This window comes from Diceros bicornis, chromosome 4, assembly GCF_020826845.1.
Source record: "Diceros bicornis minor isolate mBicDic1 chromosome 4, mDicBic1.mat.cur, whole genome shotgun sequence".
NCBI classification, from domain to species: domain Eukaryota; kingdom Metazoa; phylum Chordata; class Mammalia; order Perissodactyla; family Rhinocerotidae; genus Diceros; species Diceros bicornis.
This window is the reverse complement of record NC_080743.1, coordinates 32229750-32256016: the sequence shown is the minus strand read 5'-3', so window position 1 is coordinate 32256016 and position 26267 is coordinate 32229750. Positions and strand designations below refer to the sequence as shown.

The window sequence follows — 26267 nt, the reverse complement described above, 5'->3', positions numbered from 1 at the left end:
TATATCAAGCCAGGAAGAACTAACATCTTGAAAAGATTGAGTCTTCCTATCCACAAACATGGAATATCTCTCAATTTATTTAGTTCTTTGGTTTCGTTCATCAGAGTTTTGTAGTTTTCCTCACACAGATCTTGTATATATTTTGTTAGATTTATACCAAAGTATTTCATATTTTTGGGTGCTAATGTAAATGGTACTGTGTTTTTAATTTGAAATTCCACTTGTTCATCATCTGTATATACAAAAGCAATTGATTTATATATTAACCTTGTATCCTGCAACCTGCACTAATCACTTATCAGGTCCAGGAGATTTTTTGTTGATTCTTTTGAATTTTAAACATAGACTATCATGTCATCTGCAAACAATAACAGTTTTAGGTCTTCCCTCACCATCTGTGTACCTTTTATTTTCTTTTCTTGCCTTACTGCATTAGCAAGGACTTTCAGTAGGATGCTGAAGAGAACTGGTGAGAGGGGACCTACTTGTCTTGTACCTGATCTTAGTGAGAAAGCATTGAGTTTCTCACCATTAAGTATGATGTTAGCTGTAGTTTTTTTGTAGATGTTCTTTATCAAGTTGAGGAAATTCCCCTCCATTCCTAGTATACTGACAAGAGTTTTTATCATGAATGGGTGTTGGATTCTGTCAAATGCTTTTTCTGCATCTATTGATATGATCATGTGATTTTTCTTTTTTTTAAGTCTGTTCATATAACAAATTAACCCAGTTTTCTTTGTTTGTATGACAAGTATGCAAGGTGGCATAACAGAAAAGGGTTCTGCAGAGCAATTAGGCAAGAAAAAGAAATAAAAGGTATCCAAATTGGAAAGTAAGAAGTAAAACTCCGGCTGTTTGCGGAGGACATAATTCTATAATATAGAAAACCCTAAAGAATCCATCAGAAAACTATTAGAAATAATCAACAACTACAGCAAAGTTGCAGGGTACAACATCAACTTACACAAGTCAGTTGCATTTCTATATACTAATAACAAACTGGGAGAAGGGAATGTCAAGAATATAATCTCATTTACAATCTCAACAAAAAGAATAAAATATCCAGGAATAAATTTAACCAAGAAGGTGAAAGACCTATACACTGAAAACTGTAGGACATTATTGAAAGAAATCAAAGAAGACATAAAGAAATGGAAAGCTATTCCAATTCATGGATTGGAAGAATAAACAGTTAAAATGTCCGTATTACCTAAAGCAATCTACAGATTCAATACAATTCCAATCAGAATCTCAATGACAATCTTCATGAAAATAGAACAAAGAATTCTAAAATTTATATGGAACAACAAAAGACCCTGAATAGCCAATCTTGAGAAAAAAGAACAAAGCTGGAGGTATCACAATCCCCGATTTCAAAATATACTACAAAGCTATAGTAATCAAAACAGCACGGTACTGGCACAAACAAAGACACACACATCAATGGAACAGAAATGAAAACCCAGAAATAAAACCACACATCTATGGACAGCTAATCTTCGACAAAGTAGCCAACAACATACAATGGAGAAAGGAAAGTCTCTACAATAAATGGTGCTGGGAAAACTGGACAGCCACATGCAAAAGAATGAAAGTAGACCATTATCTTATACCACACACAAAAATTAACTCAAAATGGGTTCAAGACTTGACTCTACGAGCTGAAACCATAACACTCCTAGAAGAAAATATACACTCTTTGACATCAGTCTTAGCAGTATCTTTCCAAATTCCATGTCTACTCAGGCACGGGAAAAGAGAAAAAATAAACAAATGGGACTACATCAGGCTATAAAGCTTCTACAAGGCAAAGGAAACAGTGAAAAGACAACCCACCAACTGGGAGAATATATTTGCAAATTATATATCCAACAAGAGGTTAATTTCCAAAATATATTAAAAAACTCATATACCTCATCAACAAAAAACCAAACAATCCAATCAAAAAGTGGGCAGAAGATACGAACAGACATTTTTCCAAAGATATACAGATAGCCAACAGGTACACTAAAAGACGTTCAACATCACTAATTATTAGGGAAATGCAAATCAAAACTACGTTCAACATCACTAATTATTAGGGAAATGCAAATCAAAACTACAATGAGATATTACCTTACACCTGTTAGAATGACTATAATTAACAAGATAAAAAAAACCCCAAATGTTGGAGAGGATGTAGAGAAGAGGGAACCCTCAAACACTGCCAGTGGGAATGCAAACTGATGCAGCCACTATGAAAAACAGTACGGAGATTTCTCAAAAAATTAAAAATAGAAATACCATATGATCCAGCTATCCCACCACTGGGTACTTATCCAAAGAACATGAAATCAACAATACAAAGAGATTTATGCAACCCTATGTTCACTGCAGCATTATTCACAATATCCAAGACATGGAAGCAACCCAAGGGCACATCAACTGATGAACGGATAAAGAAGATTTGGGGTGTGTGTGTACAGTGGAATACTATTCAGCCATTAAAAAAGACAAAATCATGCAACAACATGGATGGACCTTGAGAGTATTATGTTAAGCGAAATAAGCCATACAGAGAAAGACAAACACTGTACAATTTCACTCATATGTGGAAGATTAACAAACACATGGATAAAGAGAAGAGATTAGTGGTTACCAGAGGAGAAGGGGGAGAGGGGTGGGCAAAAGAGGTAAAGAGGCACATATGTATGGTGATGCATAAAAACTAGACTATTGGCGGTGAGCATGATGCGGTATATAGAGAAACTGATATATAATAATGTACACTTGAAATTACACAACGTTATAAACCAATAGGACCTCGATAAAATAATTTTAAAAAGTAAAAAAAAAAAAAAAGGGTTTCCACCTCCTACCTATGTAACTGGTAAATTAACTATTCTAAGCTTTAACTTCCTCATTTATACAATAGAGATAACATCTACATCACAGTCCTAGAGATTAAATGTGATAATATACGGATAGTGATTACCAGGCAAAGTACCTGGCCCACATCAGTAGTGTTTGCTATAATATTCCCCAGTGTCAACCAAGCACAGGGTCCACTCATAATTGCTGAACAAATAAATGAATGAATGCTGATTATTATTAACTGCCTTAGTTCTCAAAAAACACTCTGACTCCCCTAGTTTTCAAAAGTATATTTCACCCATTTTCAAATACATATTACCAGTTTACTCTTTAGATATTTGCTTACTTGTGAGTCAAAATCCTTCCAAACCAGTGGATTCATAAGTGTATTACTTATGGAGATGAGGGGTGTGGAATCTTAGGTCTACTAAAGTAAAAAAGAAAGCCTGTAATTTTGACATGTGGTGTCAGGGCACTCTCTTTCTCCTTCCTGCGATGCACCCTCATGAATGACAAAGTATTTCTATTTTAGTTTTTTTTTTTTTAATTTTCTATCTGTGGTCTTTCTTCTCCCTCGGAATGATTTTACACCTATTAAGAGAATAGGTTTAACAGCTTTCATAACTGAGTCAGAAGAATTAATATCAAATTATTTGCAATTTTGAGATATTTTTACAAAAATTATTGAATATATTTTTGTAAATGTATTGCATTATTTTTTATAAAAAAATCAACTATGCTTTTCTACTGAATAAAAAGCTTACAGTGGTATATAATAGTGATTATACCCAAAAGAAGTGATTCTACAGTATTGATAATGTTTAAACATTTCCATGTTAACTGACAGAACATTTTATTTGAAATACCATGGCACAGGTGCTTAACCTGAAGAGATATAAAATTGAATGACTCAACAGTATAGTGATTGAAGGCTGTTCCACAGGAGTGGCTGATGAAACAAATTAGTGGTACTTAAACTCAGAATCACAATCTCTACTAAGAATATGTATTTTTTTAAATTTAATTCATCTAAGATAGACGTCAATTGATCTTACATTCAATTAAAAAAACAAATTAAGCGTTAAGATGTGCACTGATGTCCCTTGTTAAATTTGACCACAGAAAACTTTTCCTCCTGTACAGTAACAATGACCACGTCATGAGAAACTAGCATCCCACAAAAACAATTAGGAAAATGCTAATATAAGAAGATACAATCTATATACCAAGTAGAGAAAGAAACAAGTGTAAAAAAAATAGGATAAGTACAGTTTAAATGACATTTTGCATTCACCCCAGGGGTAGAAATTTCTTGTTTTTCACTGCTCTTGGTTATTGGACATTCTGTTCATCATCATAATCCAATGCAACTACCATCTATCACTCCCAGATGGAAGAGCTGCTGAAACTACCAGGAAGACAAGAAAGAACTGAAGGCTAAGCTTGACAAGAGTCCCTGATTCTGCGAAGTTTCAGGACTGAGAGCAGCCCAAAGACTTTCTCCTCTGGAGAAGAGAGAACCATGACAAAAAGTCATGGGACAAGGATGCATGTTCCTGAGGAAAACCAGATTCTTGGAGAGGAAGAAGATGCTCACTCATGTGAGTATTTCTGGTCTCCTTGAACACAGAGGTGCTGCCAAGGAGCCGAAGAGGTGGACTGAATGGTAACTACTTACTAGAAGCTGTGAAAGCACTAATTCATACAACCAATAAAAATACAGAATACAGATAACAATGATAAACTAAGTTTATCATTGATTTCTTTTAAACAAGACAACAAAATAGACAAACTTCAGGAGAGAATAATCAAGAGGGGAAAAAAAAGCACAATTATACATCATCAGACCACGCACACAAGAACAAAAGCTTGGGGAATAATGAAGCAACAAGATCAAAGAAACCTGGCCCAGTGAATAACCTCATGGAGCAGATTGACAGGACAAAATCATATATGAAAAAATGAGACATAAATAATTCATGGCAGTCACTACTCATGGCAAGGCAGGAGGGGGATGAACAGGAGCATATAAACATATGGAACAGTATTATTAACATTCAATAATAATTATCAATTCCAAATATTAATTTAGAAAATTCAAATTCAAAAAGACAGAAAATATACAGAGCAAGTTCTCCCTCAGTCCAAAATTAATTATCCTTAAATTTAATATAATTTCTTCCCCCAAATTTATATACATCTACATGTTTTTAATATTCATACAAAACAGGATCACACCATACGTGCTGCTTAGCATTGTCCCCTTTTCACTTAATAACACAGCTGAGAGATTTTAATTCAGCACATACTAATCCATTTCATTTACCAGCAGCTTCATAGCATCCTAGTACACTGGTGTCCCATGTTTTGCTAAATGCCCCACTTGATGTATATTCCAGTTATATGCAATTTACCCATTGTATTTAAATATCCATGAAAGTCACAAAAGTAGATCCCATACTATGTAACGAATACCTCAATAAATTCCATGAAGAAGAAACTGTACAGACCATAATATTTGGTCAAACAGACATTTTAATGAAAAGAATAGAGAAAAGAAAAATAAAACAAAAATCAATTGTTTTAGTTTGATTAGATGAAATTTTGAAATAGTTCCTAAATAACTGGGGTCAAAAAGAGAATCAAAACTTCAAATACAGACTATTATAAAAATTTAGAAAGACCACTCTATAAAAAATAGGCAAAAGATTAGTTCTCAGCACATGAAATGGAAATTATTCTTAAACTGAAAAGCTGTTTAATCTTGCTCACATTAAAAATAAATTCAAATTAATACTACATTTAGATGCCATCTCACTCATCAGACTGGCAGAACTCCAATCATTTAACAATATACTCTACTGGGCAGGCTATGGGGAACAGAAGCACTCATATACTTTCTATTCAGCATCACAAACAAATGAGAAAAATTTCCATATATAGCCACAGAGTGACCTCCAGGATGATCTCCATGATATAGTTATCATTAAGTAAAAAAGGCAAGATATAAAACCCTATGCTTACTGTGCCACTTTTTCTCTAAGGTCTGGTAGGAGGGAGGAAGTAGGAAGAAATTCACATTTGCTTATATTAAATAAAAGAAGAAGAAACCAAAAATTAATGAATATAGACAACTACAAAGGGAGAGAAAATGCAAAGTAGAGTGGCCAACTAGACTTCTATCAATGTAGCTTGTTCTACAGTTTTGACTTTGGAAAACTTAGCCAAAAGTGAAAAGCAAAAGCAAAATGAAACAAACAAACCTATGAGCTTAGTCGTAGAACCACACATAGAATTCTCTCAATAAACTTTAGAATTCTGTAATTATACTATACAATCTTTGTGGAATACATTTTAAGAACAAACTTAACTGCAAAAAAATCTTAAACTATATTCAATAATTACAACATTAGTGTATTACTTAACGTTGCTTTTTAAAAACCTAGTACATATATGTAATAATGTTAACCTTAGTGAGCAAGATTTTTTCAATGTACAAGAGACACAAATATAAAATCAGAAAAGTCTAAAAGCCATAAAATTAAATATGAATTGGAAATAACACACGAGCTTACAATGTATTTCTGTCTTAAAAAATTTTGCTAGCTCTATCCACCGAAAGGGCCTTGAAGCAAAAACAACCTAACAGCAATTAGCACCTCTGCACTCACATTATTGTGGTCTCTAGGGACCTCTTCCCACCCAAAGAAACCAGGATTTTTTTAAAGAAATGGCTAATTAAAAGTCTGAAGCAAGAAATAATACTTCAAGCAAGTCAATATCAAAGCTACTGGTGTTATGGGCTCCCGCTGGCCCAAGATGAAACAATTGAGGAAATTTAAAAAGAACGATCTTTGCAGTAAGACTGTAAAATAAATGTAAAAATCCTTGCCTTCACAATGATACTAATAACAAGAATGAAGAACTCACAATGGTTACACTGGAGGTTGCTAGAGTAGCAACTCATCAGGAAAAATTTTATAGTCAAAATCTTATCCTGCTTTTCTTATAAAATGGGTATTTCAGTATGACCAAACATGGAAAAAGTTCTTAATAGAAGAAGTGTAACTAATACATGCAGGGGGTGAAGAATATCACCGTTTTTGCAATACTTAATGTAATTATGCAATCATTAGCTACTAAAACCCAACAGTTGAAAGGACAATAGAGCACTCTAAACTGGATGCATCCAGCTGACAACACCTAAACCTACTGATAAATGTTAACATCACAAAGAGGTAACTAAACATGTTCCACCTGATGTGACACAATAGGAATTACACAGAGTACATCTAGAGAATATCCTTGCTAAAATTTAAATTAAACCTGAATCTGATCAAGTCTCATCTAACTTTAAGTTTACAGGAAATAGGATATGAGGAACATACAAAATGACAACATGGAGGTATAATCAGCAAATCAAGAAAGTGGAAAATTGTACAGAACAGATGACCCAGTTTCCCTAACAAAGAAAAAGCAAGAAAAGGTGAGGGAGAAGGTAAATTGATTTATAGATAAAAAAGACTTTAAAGGTATTTACCAACTCAACATTCTGATTTTCCCTAGCTCCTGGTTTGAAAGAAAAAAAAAGTGAGACATTTTTGAGGGACCTGTGAAATTCTGACTACTATTGGGTGATCAGAGGATATTAAGAAATTATTTTAAATTTTATTAGGTGTAATAATGGTATCAATGTCATCTTTAAGAGAGTATATCTGTTAGAAATACTCACTGAAGTACTTGGTGATATGAAATGATCTCTGAGATTTGCTTCAACAGGAAGGAGAAAGAAGTGTATTATACCCTTCACATATATACCATTCACACTACTTTTGCATAGCTTGAAACTTTTACAAGGAAATTTAAAAAAATAAAAAGATACAAGACACTGATAAAAGAAACTGAGGACAATCCACACAAATAGAAAAATATTCCACGCTCATGGATTAGAAGAACTAATATTGTCCAAAGTCCATACTACTCAATGCAATCTATAGATTCAATGCAATTCCTATCAAAATTCCAATGGCATTTTTCACAGAAATAGAAAAAAAAAATGCTAAGATTTGTATGGAACCCGCAAAGGGCCCCAAGCAGCCAAAGCAATCTCAAGAAAGAACAAAGCTGGAGGTATCACACTTCCTGATTTCAAACTATACTACAAAACTTTAGTAAATCAAAACAATACAGTATTGGCATAAAAACTCACACAGGTCAACAGAACAGCATAGAGAGCCCAGAAATAAACTCATGTATATTTGGTCAATTAATTTACAACAAAGGAGCCAAGAATATGGGGAAAGATACTCTCTTCCATAAATGGTGTTAGGAAAAGTGCACAACTACATGCAAAATGAGACTAGACCCCTATCCTACACCACACACAAAAAATAACTCAAAATAGATTAAAGACTTGAATGTTAAGACCTGAAACCATAAAACTCCTCAAGAAAACAGCGGAAAAAAGCACTTGGACATTGGTCTTGGCAATGATTTCTCGAGTGTGACACTAAAAGCAAAGGCAATCTACAGAACTACAGACCAGGAGAAAATAACTGCAAATCATGTATGTGATAAGAGGTTAATATCCAAAATAAATAAAGAACTCATACAACTCAGAAAAAAAGAAACAATCCAATGAAAAAATGAGCATATCTGAATAAATATCTTTCCAAAGACGACATACAATTGGCCAACAGGTACATAAAAAGGTGCCCAACATCACTAATCAACAGGGTAATGCAAATCAAAATCACAATGAGTTACCACCTTGAACCTGTTAGAATGGCTATTATCAAAAAGACAAGAGGTAACAAGCATTAACAAGGATGTGGAGAAAAGAGAGCCCTAGTGCACCGTTGGTGGGACTATAAACTGATGCAGCCACTACGGAAAACAGTATAGAGGTTCCTCAAAAATTTCAGAAAGTACTATTATATTATGCAGCAATCCCACTTCTGAGTATTTATCTGAAGAAAATAAAATCACTATCTTGAAAAGATATTTGCACCTCCATGTTCAATGCAGTATTATTTACAACAACCAAGACATGGAAACAATCTAAATGTTCGTCAATAGGTGAATGGATAAAGAAATTGTGGTATATACACACAGTGGAATATTATTCAGCCATAAAATCCTGCCACTTGCGACAACACAAATGGGCCTTGAGGGCATTATGCTAAGCACAATAAGTCAGACGGAGAATGACAAATATTGTACGATGTCACTTGTATGTTGAATCAAAGAAAAAGAACCCTGAATTCATAGATAGAGAACTGATTGGTGGCTGCCAGAGGTGGGGGTGGAGGATAGGCAAAATGGGTGAAGGTGATCAAAAGGTACAAACTTGAAGTTATAAGATAAATGAGTCCCAGGGATGTAATGTACAGGATGGTGACTACAGTTACCAATACTGTACATATGAAAGTTGCTAACAGTGTAAATCTTAAAAGTTCTCATCGCAAAAAAAAAAAAAAAAAAAAAAATTGTAGCTGTGTGTGGTGACGGATGTTAATTAAACTTATTCTGGTAATCATTTCACAATACATACATATACCAAATATTATGTTTTACACCTGAAACTACAATTTTATATATCAATTATATTTCAATAAAAAAAGAATAAGAGAACTCTAAAAGTCAAAACTTATTGCCAAAGATATCAACTGATCTTTCTTAATCTTGAATGCATTTCTAAACAGGAAAATAAACAAGTTCAAGATCCACTGTAATGTGGACAAAAAATAACAAAATAAATCTAGTATGAAGCAGAGAAAGAAAAATAAAAACAGAAATTAGTGAATTATGAAGCAAAACTACAAAAGTTGGTTCTCTGAAAAGACCAATAAAATAAGGTCTCTGACAAGAGAAATAAAGAAAAACAAGAAAATACAAATGTTCAATATTAGTAAAGGAGGAAACCAAGGAGAGAATTCAAAAATGCTATACAATTCGGAGAAATGTGAAACTCAGTAAACAGATAATTTTCTAGGAAAGTACTGAATAACTGAATAAACCAATAACTTGGGAAGAAATTGACCTATTTGTCAAAGAAGTATCCCTCTCTCAGTCCTTAACACATAAGCTGTTTAAAATCCTTGTAATATAGAGAAAATGATGGGAAGTACATACAATGTTGATTTACTTTGGTAAAATTACTGGTGATTTATTTTCTTTTCCTCTCTTTGCCTCAAGCATTAAGTTTTCTGCATTAGGCATGTCTTTCATAATTAGAGAGAACATTATGAAGAAGGGGAAAATTCTTCAAAAAAATGTTATAGTTCTCTGCCTTTGAGCTCAAGCATTGCCATCTATTTTATTGATAATGCAAACACAATGCTCCCCCAATTAACTTACAAAAACACTGCAATTTAAACCCAAAAAGTTTTCATAGAACTTACCCAACTGATCTTAAAATACATATGTTAGAGAAAATGCCAAGACAATTGTGAAGAACAAAGTTGTGAAATTACTCTATGAGATTCCAAGACTTACTGTGATGCTACACTAAACTAAGACACTGTGGTACTGGTATAGGAAAAGATAAACAATGAAACAGAAGAGATAGCCTAGAAAGAGTTCCATGCATATAATAGAAACTTGACAGCTGACACTGCACATCAGTGGAAAAATACATGAGCTACTCAACTGAGTTGGTACTGAATTTGTTAACCATAAGGGAAAAATCATTAAACCTTTACCATACTACACAAAAATTAAATTCCAGGTAGACTGAAGCCCTAAATGTGAAAATCAAAATTTTTAAACTTTCAAAATAAAATCCCCAAGATTATATGTAAGATCCTGAGTTAAAGAAAGATTTCTTAAAACTGAAAAATAAATGTGATATAAAATTTCCAACTTCTATTCATCAATGTAAAAAAGTAAGCCACAGATAGGAAGGAGTTATCTGTAGCACGTATAACTAACAAAGTTTTAGTATTCACAATATATAAAAACTCCTAGGAACCAATAAGAAAAAGATAAAAACTACATTAAAAAGAAAATGGATAGACTATATGAACCGGCATTTAACAGAGAAAAAACACGACTGGGCAATAAACTAAGAAAATACTAATACTTAGGGAATTCAAGTTAAAACAATCTAATGTACCATTCACATGTACATGAGAATGACAACAATTAAAAAGTTCAACAATGCCAATTATCAGAGAGGATGTGTAGAAACAGGAATTCTCATATACTGCTAATGGAGCATAAATTAGCCCAACCACTTAGGAAGGCAACAAATCAATATCCAATCAACTTGAAAACAGACACACCTTATAATCCAGCAATTCCACTTCTAGAGAAGCTCAAATATTGATGTATATTGATATATGCACAAGAATGCTCAGAGCAGCAATTTGTAACAGGAAAAAATTAGAAATAACCTAAATATTTGTCAAAGGGGCAATAGTATACTCATATAATCATAAACTATGTGGCAATGAAAATAAATGAATTAGAGCTACATATAAACTTAGGGTAAAAACACCAAAAATAATATTGAACAAAAAGACTAAGTTACAGAATACACACAGCATGACAGCACATATAATTTAAACATGTAAAACAAAATCATATATTGCTTAAGAAATATTGCTTAAGAAAAAGTATATCAACAATACATGTAGCAAAAGTATAAAGAAATGCACAAGAATGGCAAACACCAAATTCAGGACAGTGGTTACCTGGGGTGGAAGTCGCGGGAAGTATATGCAGGGTGTTATGGACTAAATGTTTATGACTCCCACCCCCCAAAATCATATGTTGAAGCACTAAGCCACAACTTGATGGTATTTGGAGATGGAGACTTTGGGAGGTAATTAGGGTTAGATAAGGTCCAACTCCCTACCCTCGAAAATTCTACTAAATTTTAAAGGCTCAAAGGAATCCTCCATAAAGCCTCTATTAACATCACTAAAATGAGCTCATTTTGTATCCTACTTTTTTCCTGACTTCTTTTGGATTATACATCTTTAATTTCAGTCACTTCCCACCTCCAATTATTTTAGAAGTTATACAGGCTATCTCTGTTTTCACTGTGCTCACCCTCACCCTTACAATTTTAAAATATAAACTTATCTGATTCATTTTGGACTGTAAGTTTCCACCCTCAAGACTGAAACTGTCCAAAACAAAGGGAATGTGAGCAACACATGCAATCTCATAAGTTTTCTAGTAGCCATATTCTAAAAAGTAAAAAGAAAAGGTAATACAAATGATATATTTTATTTAACCCAAAATATTATCATTTCAACATGTAGTAAGTATAAAAATTACATTCTTTTTTTTCCATCAAGTCTTAGAAATCTGTATGTATTTTACAATTGGAGCAGATCAACTTAGACTAGCCACATGTCAAGTGCTCAATAACCACACACGACTAGTAGCTCCATAATGAACACAGCTCAAAACAATACTAGATCATCAGAACTTAAACTCCATTTACTCTACTACTCTCTTACATGTTGCTATGATTTAATATTTTTAGTTTTATTTTTTAAACCCCAAATCAAACAATCACTGCTATTATTTTCTTATCTAGTTAGCAATAAAATTTACCCACAGGCTTTCCAATTTTTGGGTAACCTTAGTTCTCCTACCTCAGACCTCCTTTCTGGAGTCACTGGCCTTCTTGAAGCACAACCTCTAGAAATTCCTTCAGTGGGTCTGTTGATAAATTTCCTCAATTGCCTTTTTGGGGGAAAAAGGGAGTGTTTCTGAAAATATCATTATTTTGTTTTTCTCCTTATGTGATAATTTAGCTGACTATGCAATAATAAGTGGATAGCTGTTTTCACTCAACACTTTGCAGATACTATTCCACTATCTTTTGGATTCCCAAGCTGCTGAAGAAGCGTACTGTGTCTTTCTAGTTCTTATGTCTTCTTAGGGAATCTAATTTTTCTCCAGCTGCTTTAAAGATCTTCCCTGTCTTTGGTGTTCTGCTCTTTCATGTCGACATTTCTAAGTTTTCTTGTGCCTCCCAAATCTAAGAATTCATGTAGCTCATCAATTTTGAAAAATTATTGGTTTTTAGCTCTTTGAATTTTGCTTCTCTGCAATCTTTAATTTCTCTTCCTGAAACTCTAATTAGATGTTTGCTAGAATTCGCTTCCTTTCCTCCATATCTTTTAAGCCCTTTGTTGCTCTGTGTTAAATTCTGAGTAAATTTTATTTTACAGTTCACTAATTTTCTCTTTTGTGCTATCTGACCAGCTATTTTTAACCTAGACTCCACTGCTCATAAAAATTAATCTGTAACATTTTACTTCCATTAAAGTGTTCCTTCCAAATCAGATTTACAGATCAAAGAACTACAGTAACAACCAGCACCATCACTTGAGCACTTATGTGCCAGTCTGTGCTAAGTCTTTTAGATATCTATCTTCAAAATAACTTTTGACATAGGTCTTATTAAGCCCATTTAAAAATCTGTAAAAACTGAAGCTCAGAGGTTACTTTGTTCAGTGTTATAGAGGCCAAACGCTAGTGTGTTAATTCTAAATCACATGTTCTTCTTAACTCAACAAGATCATCAACGAAAACACATTCTCATCCACCATCAAAAATTCCAATTTACATTAAATTTTAATATTGTATTTCTACTATATGAAACATTCTTGTCCACCATCAATATTCCCAATTTACATTAAATTTTAATATTGTAGAGGCCAGCCCACAAGTTCACACACTCTGCTTTGGCGGCCCAGGGTTCATGGGTTCGGATCCCAGACTCGGACCTACACACCACTCAATCGAGGCATGCTATCATGGCATTCCACAACCAAAATAGAGGAAGATGGGCACAGATGTTAGCTCAGGGCTAATCTTCCTCATCAAAAAAACCCAAATTTTTACTATTGTATTTCTATTATATTAATTTTAAGTAAACTTTAAAAAACACTTCTTTGCAGGTATCCTTTAAGAATACTGATGAACAGATGTTTACTGAGCACAGACTATGCTGAGACAAAGTGAAGGAAAAGTTATTACAAGAAATATTCTTGTGCGTAACATCACACCACTCATATATAAACTATAACCAAAAACAAAAAAAAAAGAGAATCTGATAGTCTCTAGGTCCAACTACCAATTGACAGATATATGGGGAACATATTAAATTACAATAGAATACAATCAGTAAACGCAACCTGTGGGCAACTCTGTATAACCAACAACCAGTTTTCTTTAAAAATAAAATGTAATTAAAAAAAAACCACAGAGCTAAAAGGAGAACTTGTAGATTAAAAGAAATTTAAAAGGCATTATCCGTCTATAGAATGTGTTGATCTTAGTTGATCCTGACCCATTCTCCACTAAAAAAAAAAACCCTGTAAAAATACTGAATTTTATGAGACAATCAGAAATTTTAACACAAAGTTGGCACTTGATAACATTAAGCAATTGTTTATTTTTTTGGCATCCTAACAGTATTGTGGTTATAGTTCTTTAAGGAAAAAAAAAGAGACAAAAAGAGAGTTCTGATCTTTTAAAGAGACACACCAAAACAGTTACAGATGAAATGATATATCTGGAATTTGTCTCAAAATAATACAGGAGAAGAAAAGTAGAGTGTGGATATCACTAAGTTTTAGCAATGGGTTGTTTGTTGATGACTGTTGGGACTGAGTGACAAATAAATAATGGTTCACAATAAAAATAATGTCTTGGGCCGGCCCCGTGGCTTAGCGGTTAAGTGCGCGCGCTCCGCTACTGGCGGCCCGGGTTCAGATCCCAGGCGCGCACCGACGCACCGCTTCTCCGGCCATGCTGAGGCCGCGTCCCACATACAGCAACTAGAAGAACGTGCAGCTATGACATACAGCTATCTACTGGGGCTTTGGGGGGGGGGGTCTTTTTTCTATGTTCAAAATTCACCACAATAGTTATAAAAAGAATCATTGCTCCAAAACACATACCTTTCATGATAACTTTTTCTGATACTTTATTACTTCTAAAGTAAAAATATTATTTAACCACCTTAGCTCCTAATGCAGTATGTCTAAAATTAAGAAAGCTATTACAGTTTAGCAACAGAGACCAAATAAGAGATTAAAATAGTTAACGATTATAGAGACTCATGATTCTAATTCACAGTGCTCCGTGTAGTTCCAAAGCCAATCTTTTTGGAACTCAGTCTCCACATTCCAAAGACAGCAGAACAATGAGCTACTTATGCATGGAGACATACAGGTGTATAGAATAGCGCCCATCAGTTCTGAAATCTTCTACAACCTACCGGCATCTCTTCCTCTCATACCCATATACAAACCATATACCATGAAAGCCAAATTATTCAGCTTACTGTTCAATGGCTGTGAATTTGTGCCTGCTATCAACACAACTTTGGCCATGTCATTCCCTCAACATACACTGATCATCTCCTGTCCCAATTTATTTACAAAGCACAGGTCACAACCCACTACTTGCATGAAATCTACTCTGATCCTACCAACCAAAACTAATCTCTCCTACTACAGCCATGCTGAACTCGCTTAAACATTGTTACTTTTCTCTTCAACTAGACAAGGTCCTAGAAGACATAACTCTTTTGGATCTCCAGCAAAAAGGGAGAATGTGGTGCAATAAAACTGATGTTTACTTTTGATGAGTGGTTCATGAGGCAATGAGTATACTGAAGCCAGAGACCCTTCAAGAGGCATTAAATATTTACTGAGTATGTACTATTTAACATGTACTATTGATGATGGAGGAGCAATAAAACAAAGTCTCTGCCCTCAAGGAGCATATACTGTCTCAGTGTCTTTGAACACCAGTGTCTCAGTGTCTCTGAATCACCAGTTTCTAACACAGTGCTGTCATTTAGTAGATACACTATAAATGTTATCTGTAATTTGAAATTCTAATATAAATACCAATATAAATACCCTAACAAATATACATGGCATTTTAAGAAAAAGCAAAACCTAAAAGCCCCAAGTTTTTAATAGCATACCTATTATAAACAATCAGTTATGTTCAACTATTACAAAAAAAGGTAATGGTTAGCATTATTTCATTACAATTATCTAAGAAAGCCAATGATGGTGAATTCAATAGCTGTATCATAACAAACTGTGTGTTGAGCAACTTATAAACAGTGCTTTCAAAATACTAGTAAAATCCAACTTGGAAAAAGTCAACAACTTATTTTAATAAACAGGTCCTTTATCAATTGTCCAGTTATAAAGGCTTCATTTAGTTTACTAAAAATAGAACTGCTACAAATTTCACCATACTTAAAATCTGCATCTGAAAAGTTAACATTTTACCATATTGAGTATCATCTTGTATTATTCTGCAATCATTGCATGCTTTGTCTTCCCAAATAATAGGTCCATTATTTTGCAATCCAAGATTTCACAGTGGCAAATGGTTAAGAGAGTAGAAATAAAACCAGTAAAATTACAAATTACAAAGAATGTAGAAACCATTTTACAGAAACACAACAAACCTCTTACTAAAAATGCACAAATTTCCTTTCTTGTTTTATAATCTCACTAAGCTAACCAAAAAGAAAGGAGTCTAAAACAACGAGAACTGAATACAGCAAATTTATTAGGGTAATGAAAAATGAAATTTCAACCTATCCTAAAGTTATAAAATGTGGACACTCTACATATAGTGTAAATCCGTTAACATTAACTGAGGACTTAGTTTGTGTAAAATACTTTTTATGCATATCACATTTATTCTTCAAAACTATTATAAGCCCAATTTTAAAGATAAAGAAACTGAGACAAAAAGTGTCTTAAGTAGCAAATAGACAAAAAAAATAAAATGAGATTATACTACTAAACAATTCAAATATATCTTTATGCCCAAAACCATACAAAGAAAATCAAAGAAAAAGTACCTACGATGCATCTGAAATCAATTTTTATAGAGTTGTAATAAACAAGATAAAGATGATCATTAAAATAGGTCACAGATACAAAGAGGCAGTCCACAGGAAAAGAAATATAAAGTCAAATATTTTAAATCTCATCCATTTCAAAATATAAATCATAAAACAGTTTTTTAAGCCTAAAATTAGCTAATATTCTAAATTTTTATAAAACCCAGAATTGGTAAGGGTGCGGAAAAACAGGCACTCCCATACACAGCTATGAAAAACAAATTAGTGAAGAATCCTTTTGGCACTGTAGTTTTCATAAACTTTTTAGCTGTAAAATTCATTTGACACAGCATTTTTACTTCTATTTTAAATATTTCCACACTTTTTACTTGCAAACCGGAATCAAACCAAAACGTCCATCAGTGTAGGAACTACATTGTGGTGTATCCATACAACAAAGAATGAGCTCTATAACTACAGAAACCATATTACGTAATTTTTACAAGAAGAAAAAAAAGGTGGATTTCTACTTTCAGCCAAGATAATGTACGTTTGCCCTGTTGAAATAACTAAAAAAAAAAGAAAAAAAATCACACAAAATATATAAAACAATTGTTTTCAAGACCACTGGACACCAGACAACGACGGACAATGAACACTGAGAGTCAGAAAGCAAATGAGGTGAGTCCATGATTGCCCCAGCTTGCTCCCTTGAGAGAAATTTCAGGCCATGGCATAGCTCAGATGGGGAAACCAGGCTGAACTTTGAAAATGCCCTTAGTTGAGAAAGCCAAGAGTCCAAGGAGACCAAAGCAATTACAGTTTGTATGGCACAGTACCAGAGAAGAGAGTTGCAAAGAGAGAACTTCAGAAATCTGCAGAGAATTCCCCCACCCCAGTATTCAATGCACACACCTAACAATGTTATGGGTGATGCAGAAGTTATTTTTCTTATTATTTAAATCTTTTTAAAAGATAACTGGCTGTTTAAACAAAAAGAATGCAGAACAGAATTTATTACATACGTGGAAGTAAAATGTATGATAACAATAGTACAAAGGCCAAGGAAGATAAATATCCTATTATAATATTCACATAGTATATGTGAAGTGGCATAAATATTCCTTGAGAGAAGACTGTGATAAGTTAGAGATGTATGCCATAATTCCTAAAACAGCCACCAGCATAACAAAACAGTTATAAGCTAATAAGCTAACAATAGATAAAATGGAAGAAAAAAAACATAATCCAAAAGAAAGCAGAAAAAGAGAAAAAAGGGACGAACACAAGAAATAAATAGAAAACAAACACCAAAGTCGTAGTTTTAAAACTAACCATATTAATAATAACATTAAATGTATACGGTCTTTAACCAAAAGAAGAGGGTATAGTTTGGATTTAAAAATCAAGTTCCAACTTCATTATGTCTACAAGAAACACTTTAAATCTAAGGACATAAATAGGTTGAAAGCGCAAGAATGGAAAAAGATATACCATGTGAAATCTATTCAAAAGAAAGCTGAGATGGCTGTATTAATAACAGAAAAATAGGTTTTAAAGCAAACAACATTACCAGGGATAAAAATGGTCATTGCATAACAATAAAGAGGACATAATAATCAAGAGGACACAGTAATCCTACGTACTAATCATAAAACTTCAAAAAACATAAAGCAAAACTGGTAGAACTTCAAGGAGAAACAGACAAATGCACACGTACAGCAGGAGATTTCAATATCCTTCTCTCAATAAGTGACAGAACAACAGACAGAAAATCAAGGACAGATACGACTTGAACAAATTTACAAAGATCAGTCTTACAAAACGTCTTCTCTAGCTACACTGGAATTAAATTAGAATAACAGAAGATATATGGAAAACTCCAAATATTCGGCAATTAAATAACATACTTCTCAAAAGCCCATGGGTCAAAGAAATAAAAAATATCAGAATGTATTTTGACTTGAATGAAAAGAAGTAAACACGTCAAAATTTGAGAGATGCCATGAAAGCAGTACTTAAAGAGAAATATATAGCACTAAATCTCTATAATTAGACAAGGCATCATGTCAATGACATCAGCCTCAATGTAACTAAGTAGAAAAAGATGAGCAAACTAAATACAAAGCAGAAGAAAATTACAACAGCAGAAATCAATAAAATAGGAAACAGAAAACAACAGAGAAAACTCAATGAAACCAAAAGCTGAGTTTTGGAGAATATTAATAAAATCAATAAACCTTCCACCAGACCAACAAGGAAAAAAAGAAGACACAAATTACCAACATCAGGAATGAGATAGGTGAAATCACTACCGATTCTATAGATATCAAAAGCATAAAAAGGTATTATCATGAAGAACTCCATGGCAAATAAGTTCAATAACTTGGATGAAATGGACTAACTCTATGGAAGACACAAATTACCAAAGCTCACTCAAGAAGCTTTAATTAATTAATTAAATAAATTGAATATGAGGTTTAAAACCTTCCCACAAAGAAAACAAACACCAGTCCACAGAGCTTTACTGGTAAATTGTATCAAACATTTAAGACAGGAATAATATCATTTAGGTTGTTCACTCTAATATCAGGAACAAAGTAAAGATCATCACTTCTATTCATTATTGTACTAGATGCCATCGGCAAGAAAAAGAAAAAAATGGCATCCAGATAGAAAAGGAAGAAGTAAGAGAAACCGTCTATGTAGAAAATCTAATGGCGTCTACAAAAAAAGCTGTTAGATCTAATAAGCAAGTTTGGCTAGGGTGCAGAATACAAGAGCTATATGCAAAAATCATTTGTATTTCTATACACTAATAACTGGAAATTGAATTTTTTTAAATATCATTTACAATAGCATCAAAAAACACAAAATAAGGATAAATCTGACAAAAAATGCACAAAACTTGTAGAGTGAAAACTAAAAACACTGCTAAAAGAAATTAAAGATCTAATGAAGAAATAAGTTGTGTTCATGGATGGAAAAACTCAACACTTAAAATGTCAATCTTCTCCAAACTGTTTTATAGATTCAAGTTAATTAAAATAAAATCTCAGCAGGCATTTTTGTAGAAACTGGCTCATATGAAAATGTAAAGGACGCAGATGAGCCAAAACAACTCTGAAAAAGAACAAAGATGGAGGACCATGACTGCTTGATTTTAAGACTTTAAATATAAAGTCACAGTAATTAAGACAGTATGTTTTTGGCATCTAATAGACAAAAACGGGTCAATGGAAAAGACTACAGTACAGATAGAATCATACATACATAGATAATTGATTTTTGACAAAGGTGCAACGCCAATTCAAGGGAGAAAGGATAGTCTTTCAACAAATGGTGCTGGAAAAAGTGGATGTCCATATCCAAAACCAAAACGTTGATTCATACTTTGCACCACATTCAAAAAATTTACTCAAGAAGACTTAAATGCAAAACCCAAAACTATAAAACTTATAAGAGAAAACAAAGGAGAAATCTTTGTGACCCTGGGTTAGGCAAAGATGGCTTAGATATGACACTAAAAGCATGATCCATACAGGATAAAAATTGGTAAACTGAAGTTCATCAGAATTAAGAACTGCTGTTCTTCTAAGACACTGTTGAGAGTATGAAAACATTAAGTGGCAGCAAATAATATTTGTAAACCATGTATCTGATAAAAGACTTGTAACCAGAATGAAGACTTCTCAAAAGTCAATAATAAAGAAAACCCAATTTTAAAAAGTGGGCAAGAGATTGAAATAGACACTTCACCAAAGATGACATACAGCTGGTAAAAAGCACATGAAAAGATGTTCAACATTATAGATATTAGAGAAATGCAAATTAAAACCCTAAGATTACCACTTCATACCCACTAGAATGTCTATAATCAAAGACAGACAGTAACAGGCATTGGAGAGGATATGGAAGGACTGGAAATTTCAGATACTACTGGTGGCAATGTAAAATATAGTACAACCACTTTGGAAAATAGTTTGTCATTTCTTAAAAAGCTAAACACATGCCTACCATATGAGCCAGCCATTCCAATCATAGGTATTCCCCCAAGAGAAATGAAAGCATATGTTCATACTAAGACTTGTACAGGAAAGTTCACAGCAGCTTTCTTTATAATAGCCCAAAACTGGAAACAACCCCAATGTCCATCAAGAGTTGAATGGATAAACAAATTACTGTATATCCAGACAATGCAATATTACTAAGCAAATAAAAAGGAATAGACTACTGATACACAACATGGGTGAATCTCAAAATAATTATGCTGAGTGGAATAAGCCAGACAAAAAAAGGGTACATGTTGTTTGATTCCATTTATTTAAAATTCTAAAAAACTGCAAACTAATCTATAGTGACAGAAAGCAAAACAGTGGTTGCTTGGGGAAAGAAAGGCAGATGGGAGGGATTACAAAAGAGCAAAAATAATACTTTTGGAGGTGATGGATGTTCATTATCTTGATTGTGATGATGATTTCATAGGGATATACATATGTCAAAACATTGTATACTTTAAATATGTGCAGTTTACTTTGTCAAATTATATCTCGATAAAACTTTTTTTTAAAAAAAAGGCAAGATGTGGGCCAATACACATGGTATGAATCCATTTGTGTAAATAAATAAGGATGTTTATATGTGTGGTAATATCTAAACCAATAATTTCAGGAAAAAATGCACCAGAAAAATTTTAACATCATTACTTACACCTAAGAAATAGGACTGGGAATCAGGGAGAAATACTTTCAACTTCAAAGTTTTTTACCATGTACATGTATTACTTTAACTAAAAAGAAAATATATTTATGAAAGTTTAATTACTTATACATAGGTCTGACTCCCAAGTAAAAACTCTTAACCACTATCCAAGAACATAGCTTGAGTTATTCAAACTTTTATATTAAACGGATAAAAAATGGTTAGCAATTATTTTCATATCATTTTCTAATGTTTTCTCCTCAAACTAGTACTAATACAGAAAACTAGTGTAATCAATAAAGCATACCTAGACATCTGATTCCAAGTCTCCTCACTTCTCTCTGCCTACTCATTCTTGGTCTTGTCTGAGTTTCTTCTCCCATCATCCACTAATAGTAAACAATTCAGACTTCTATCATTTACTCTCTTACAAAATTCACTTCCAGAGGATATCTGTTCGGATGGTAACTACAACATCTACATCTTGCACTCTTGAGCTATTCCTGATTTCAAATCCTACAACTATCTGAACTCAGAAAATATCATTGCCAAATAAAAAATATGCCTTCCCTAAAAATGCTCATTATTTCTCCCCTAAATCTACATAATATGAACTCAACAAATAAGCCTAAATATTAAGGATCGACAAGTATCTAATTCACTGTAGGGTAAAGGACAGAAAATAAACAAGAAAACACAAAAGTATTCTGAAGAATATCTCACTGTTATGGATGAAATTTTAAGAATTCCAAAAAATATTCTGAACAGTAAGCATCACTGGACTAAGCACACAGCCTCTCAAGACTACTCACACTTGAAGGGGGAAAACATCACTGCATCCAACAAGTATCTGAGTACTAGGCTTTGGAAGGTGTCTCACCAGGCTTGGAAAATTAACAAGATAAAAGACAAGGACCATGCCCTAATAGGGTAGACAGGCTTGCAAACAAAAATTATAATACATGATGATGTTAAAATGCGCAAGGATTCAAGGAACCGAAAGGCATAAGCATTAGAACTAAGGTTTAAAGAATGAGTAGTCTTCCTGGCCAAAAAGTGTGTGAGGAAAGACTACCATAAAGCCTATTTTCCTTTAACAGAGCTCTAAACATCTGACTCTAATTGGAAGCTAATTGCGTAAACAAGTTTCTTTTCTTTTTAAGAAACAGGGTAACTGATTTCTAATGTGGCTTACCATTGACAAAAACATTTTAGTCTTCATAAGACAGAAGAAGAGTAAAAATATTCTTAGGTCAATAAAATTATATGATTTAAGTCAAATCACTTATCTGTCCACTTAAAACCATAATTTCCCCTCAGAAAACTGGGATATCATGTTATATTCACAAGAAGCCATGTCTGAAAGCATTTCTAATTCCCTGAGCACCATTCATACCTACTTTAAAATGTTCTCACAGACTGCCTTTCCAGAAAAACTTATGGTTGTTGTCTAGACTATAAATCATTTTTATAATCCAACTTTAAAAATTAAATATTTTACACTCAGGTTTTGTTAGCTATATTAGTTTTCAAAAGCTAACTGAAATTTAATCCAGTTTTCATTAGTTTCAAACAATCTTTTCCTACCTTCACGCCAACTGCAACCTCAGTGACAATTCTGTAAAGAAAAAAAAATTAGTTTCAACCTCTTGTTATTCTTCTAATGCTCATTCTTTGATAGGAAACTTTTAGGGTAGTTCATCATTCATAAATCTTCCACTCAAAATGCAGATCGTCAGTAACACTTCTTGTACTATTATCAACTTGGGTTTCTAGAAATGACTTTCAAATGTGAGATGAAATTCACTAAACTTATGGTATTTTTTAACAGTTTAAATAGCAAAAAAAATAAAACCCCAAACAGTATAATGCCATTTTTACAAAGCTAGTACACTTAGATTAGTAATTTAAAATGTGAATCAACTCTTTAGTCATCTTGAGAGAATCAGGGTACATGAATTCCAGTGCAAGTTTTGCCATCAATTTCCATGTTGATATAGGGGAATACTGAACTTCTCCAGATCTACGTTTCATCTGGAAAATAACATCTAGATAAACTCTAGCATGATTTGAGTTTTGTTACTGTTAACTTTTATATGGTCTTGGTATCTTTTAAAAACACCAAACTCCAGACACTGAATCAAACTCTTATTTTACTTCTGACTCTTCAAACACTGTCATTGATTCTAATACATGTACTTTTTAAATGATACTGTTTTTATACCCCGCCAAATGGGCTGAATACTGCTATACTTTCGCCCTAAAGGGTGCTCCTTCCGAACAATGAGTTAAACCACTGAGGGACTTTTCAGATGTGGAGCATTAAGTACCAGGGAGACCCTGGTGCATACCCTTTTCCAAAGCCCTTGTCTCACCTCACTCAGCATTCTATGTTCACTCGGGCTCTCAAAGATGCAGCACGGTTCTGGCTTTTTGTAGTTGTTTTGTTTTTCCAGAAACTGGTCAAAGTAGCTAAAAAGATGGCCCTGTGTTGACTATCTGCTCTTGTTTCTGCCATGGCTGTTGGCCTTCGCCCATGTGACTGATGTCGACCACAAACACTTCGGTTTTGAGATGATTTAATTTCTGGGCCCTTTTGCCAAGCCTTCACTGTTCTTAGGCCCCACAAAAAGGCATTTTTTCCGCCTCCCGCCCCCACTCCCAGACGCAAGTGAAAACAAAGGAGTATGACATCTGCCCTCCCCCTTCCTCCCGCCGCCGCGCGCCTCCGCGCCCCCCTTGCCCGCGGCGCCCACTTCGCTCTCCCCGAGCTCCCGCCAGGGCATCCCCCCGCCGGGGCGGGCCGGGCGAGGCCGGGGAGGTCTGGGACGGCCGGCGTGCACAGGGGGGCCTCTCCTCTCCCCAGGAGCCCCACACAGGCCTCCCCCTCCCGCCACGACACCCGCTCGCACAGGCGCGCTACCCCAGGGTTCGGGTCCCAGGGTACAGAGCGAAATGGCTCCTTGAGGGGGCAGGGACGGGCCAGACGTTCCGGGGTTCCCTCCCCATCCCCCGCCGCCGAGCCGGAGCCCGCTCCCCCGGCGGGGTCGTCGCCCCCGCCATCGCCCCAACGCCTGCCCTGCCTACGAGCCTGCTTTCTTCTCATTTTCTCGACCAGAGCCCGCCGGGGGAAGCAAACGAGGGGTGTGTGCGATGGGGCGGGGGTTGGGTAACGGCAGCCCAGCCCCGGGAGGGGCCGCCGGAGGGTTTCTGCCCGACCCCGGACCCGGCCGAAGGAGGGCCCAACTCCCCTCTCACACACCTCCTCGCCGGCCCCATTACATACCCGTCCATTGCCGAACCGGACAAAGCTTCGCTCACAAGAACAGAGCCACGCAGCCAGCGAGACACACAAGCGGCGAGAAAATGGCGGCCAGGGCCCGACGGAAATTGCCGAAGGTGCCGGAGCGCACGGGGCAGCGCGCGGCAGCGGCGGCGCCGGAAAGAGCCGAGCGCGCCGGCGCCCGGCGGCGGGAGGCGAGCGGCTGGGCGCGGGGACGAGGGGGAGTGGGTGCCGCCGCCGTCGCCTCCTCCGCGCCGCCGCGCGCCTGGGGCCCTTCGTCCTCCACCCTCCGGGCCCAGGCCTGCTCCTGTGAAGCATGGCGTCCTGAGTTCCTTCTGGATGCTCCTCTAAGAAGTCCCTGTTGTCCTCCCTGGGTGGTGTGGGTGGGACACCTCCCAGCGCTCCATACCCAGTGCCTCGGACCTCAGGAGGGTGGCCCCTGGACTGCAGGACTGCCGCCGGGCAGCTTCCGCTTTTCCCTCCAAACCAAGTCCCAACTTGGCTACTCTCGACCTATGGGGGCCAAGGAAAAACTATTTTATACCTTTCCTCCTATGCCATCTGTTATTTGCAAACCCTCTTCATCCTCTAAAACAAAGATCAAAAAACTTTACCCGGTGAAATAAGACCATTAGTTAGTAAAAACAATACTTTCCAAAGCAAGCAGATCTCATCAGACTGAAACAGGCTTTTGCTTCCAGATATTTGTCATTCCATACCAAATAGAGGAAACTGATTCTCACCTCAGTTGATGATTAGTGAGCAGCTGTAGGGAATATTCACGCTACCCTGGATGGAAAAGGACACAGGTTGAGCCATGTGTTAAAGAGTTGGTACGAAAAAATGCTACCAGTAGTTACGATCTACTGTTTACGGGCTTGAAAGCGGAAGTGGAGATGGGAGTGGTGGCTCAGTCTTCACCATTGATTAGAGATGGAAGAAACATTAAAATAGGTTACACAAATTGACTCCCTTTTCTATATGTCTCATGGTCTCCATTTTAATTTTAATAGCATATTGGACATCGTTAAAGTGTTTTTATCAGAGGCTCGACAAAGTTTGAGAAGGCACCCATTTTTGGAAAATTTGCTCCATGAGTGACTGCTTTGCCAGCAACTTTTCCTCTCCTCCACCTTTCACCCCCAACCACAACACACAAATGCGTTGCTAACCCTGAGAAATGAAAAAAATTACCTATATCTATCCAGTTACTCTCAATGCCCTCTCTGGGTTTTCCTATATGTCCTTCAGGCAAACCTCTTACCCCTTTACTAATGGGAATTTCAATGTACTAAATGGTACCTTTGGTATAATTCATAAAATTATATAATTTTTGAAGTTGGACAGAACCTTAAAGAGCATCTTGTCCAAATATTTTGTTATAGGACTCTTCAAAGCACTCAAACGTTAAAAAATCTTGATTTGCCTCAGAGATTGGCAATCCTTAAAAAAAAAAAGCCATTTCCTACAATGCCTTCCCTTTGCCTTAACCATTGACTTATGATACATAAAGGACCCAGTACCAGTGCCATTAATAAGCACTTTTCACATATTTGTGGTTTTGTACATGTGTTTTCACTC

At 35.3% G+C, this 26267-nt stretch overlaps 1 protein-coding gene across 5 annotated transcripts in view; it reads right to left on the bottom strand.

Annotated features, from left to right (window-relative positions):
- PTBP2 (polypyrimidine tract binding protein 2) overlaps positions 1-24805 on the bottom strand; it is a 71273-nt gene extending 46468 nt beyond the window's left edge. For 4 of the 5 annotated variants that reach the window (XM_058538597.1, XM_058538599.1, XM_058538600.1 and 1 more), the window contains exons 1-2: positions 24690-24805; positions 22991-23021 (exon numbers count right to left, since the gene is read on the bottom strand). In XM_058538597.1, coding sequence (XP_058394580.1) covers positions 22991-23021; positions 24690-24697 — 39 coding nt within the window. In that variant the 5' untranslated portion in view covers positions 24698-24805. Of the gene's footprint in view, positions 1-22990; positions 23022-23778; positions 24010-24689 lie in introns of those variants that run through there. The other variant, XM_058538602.1, reaches the window with a different exon arrangement.
- Between the last annotated feature and the right edge of the window lie 1462 nt (positions 24806-26267).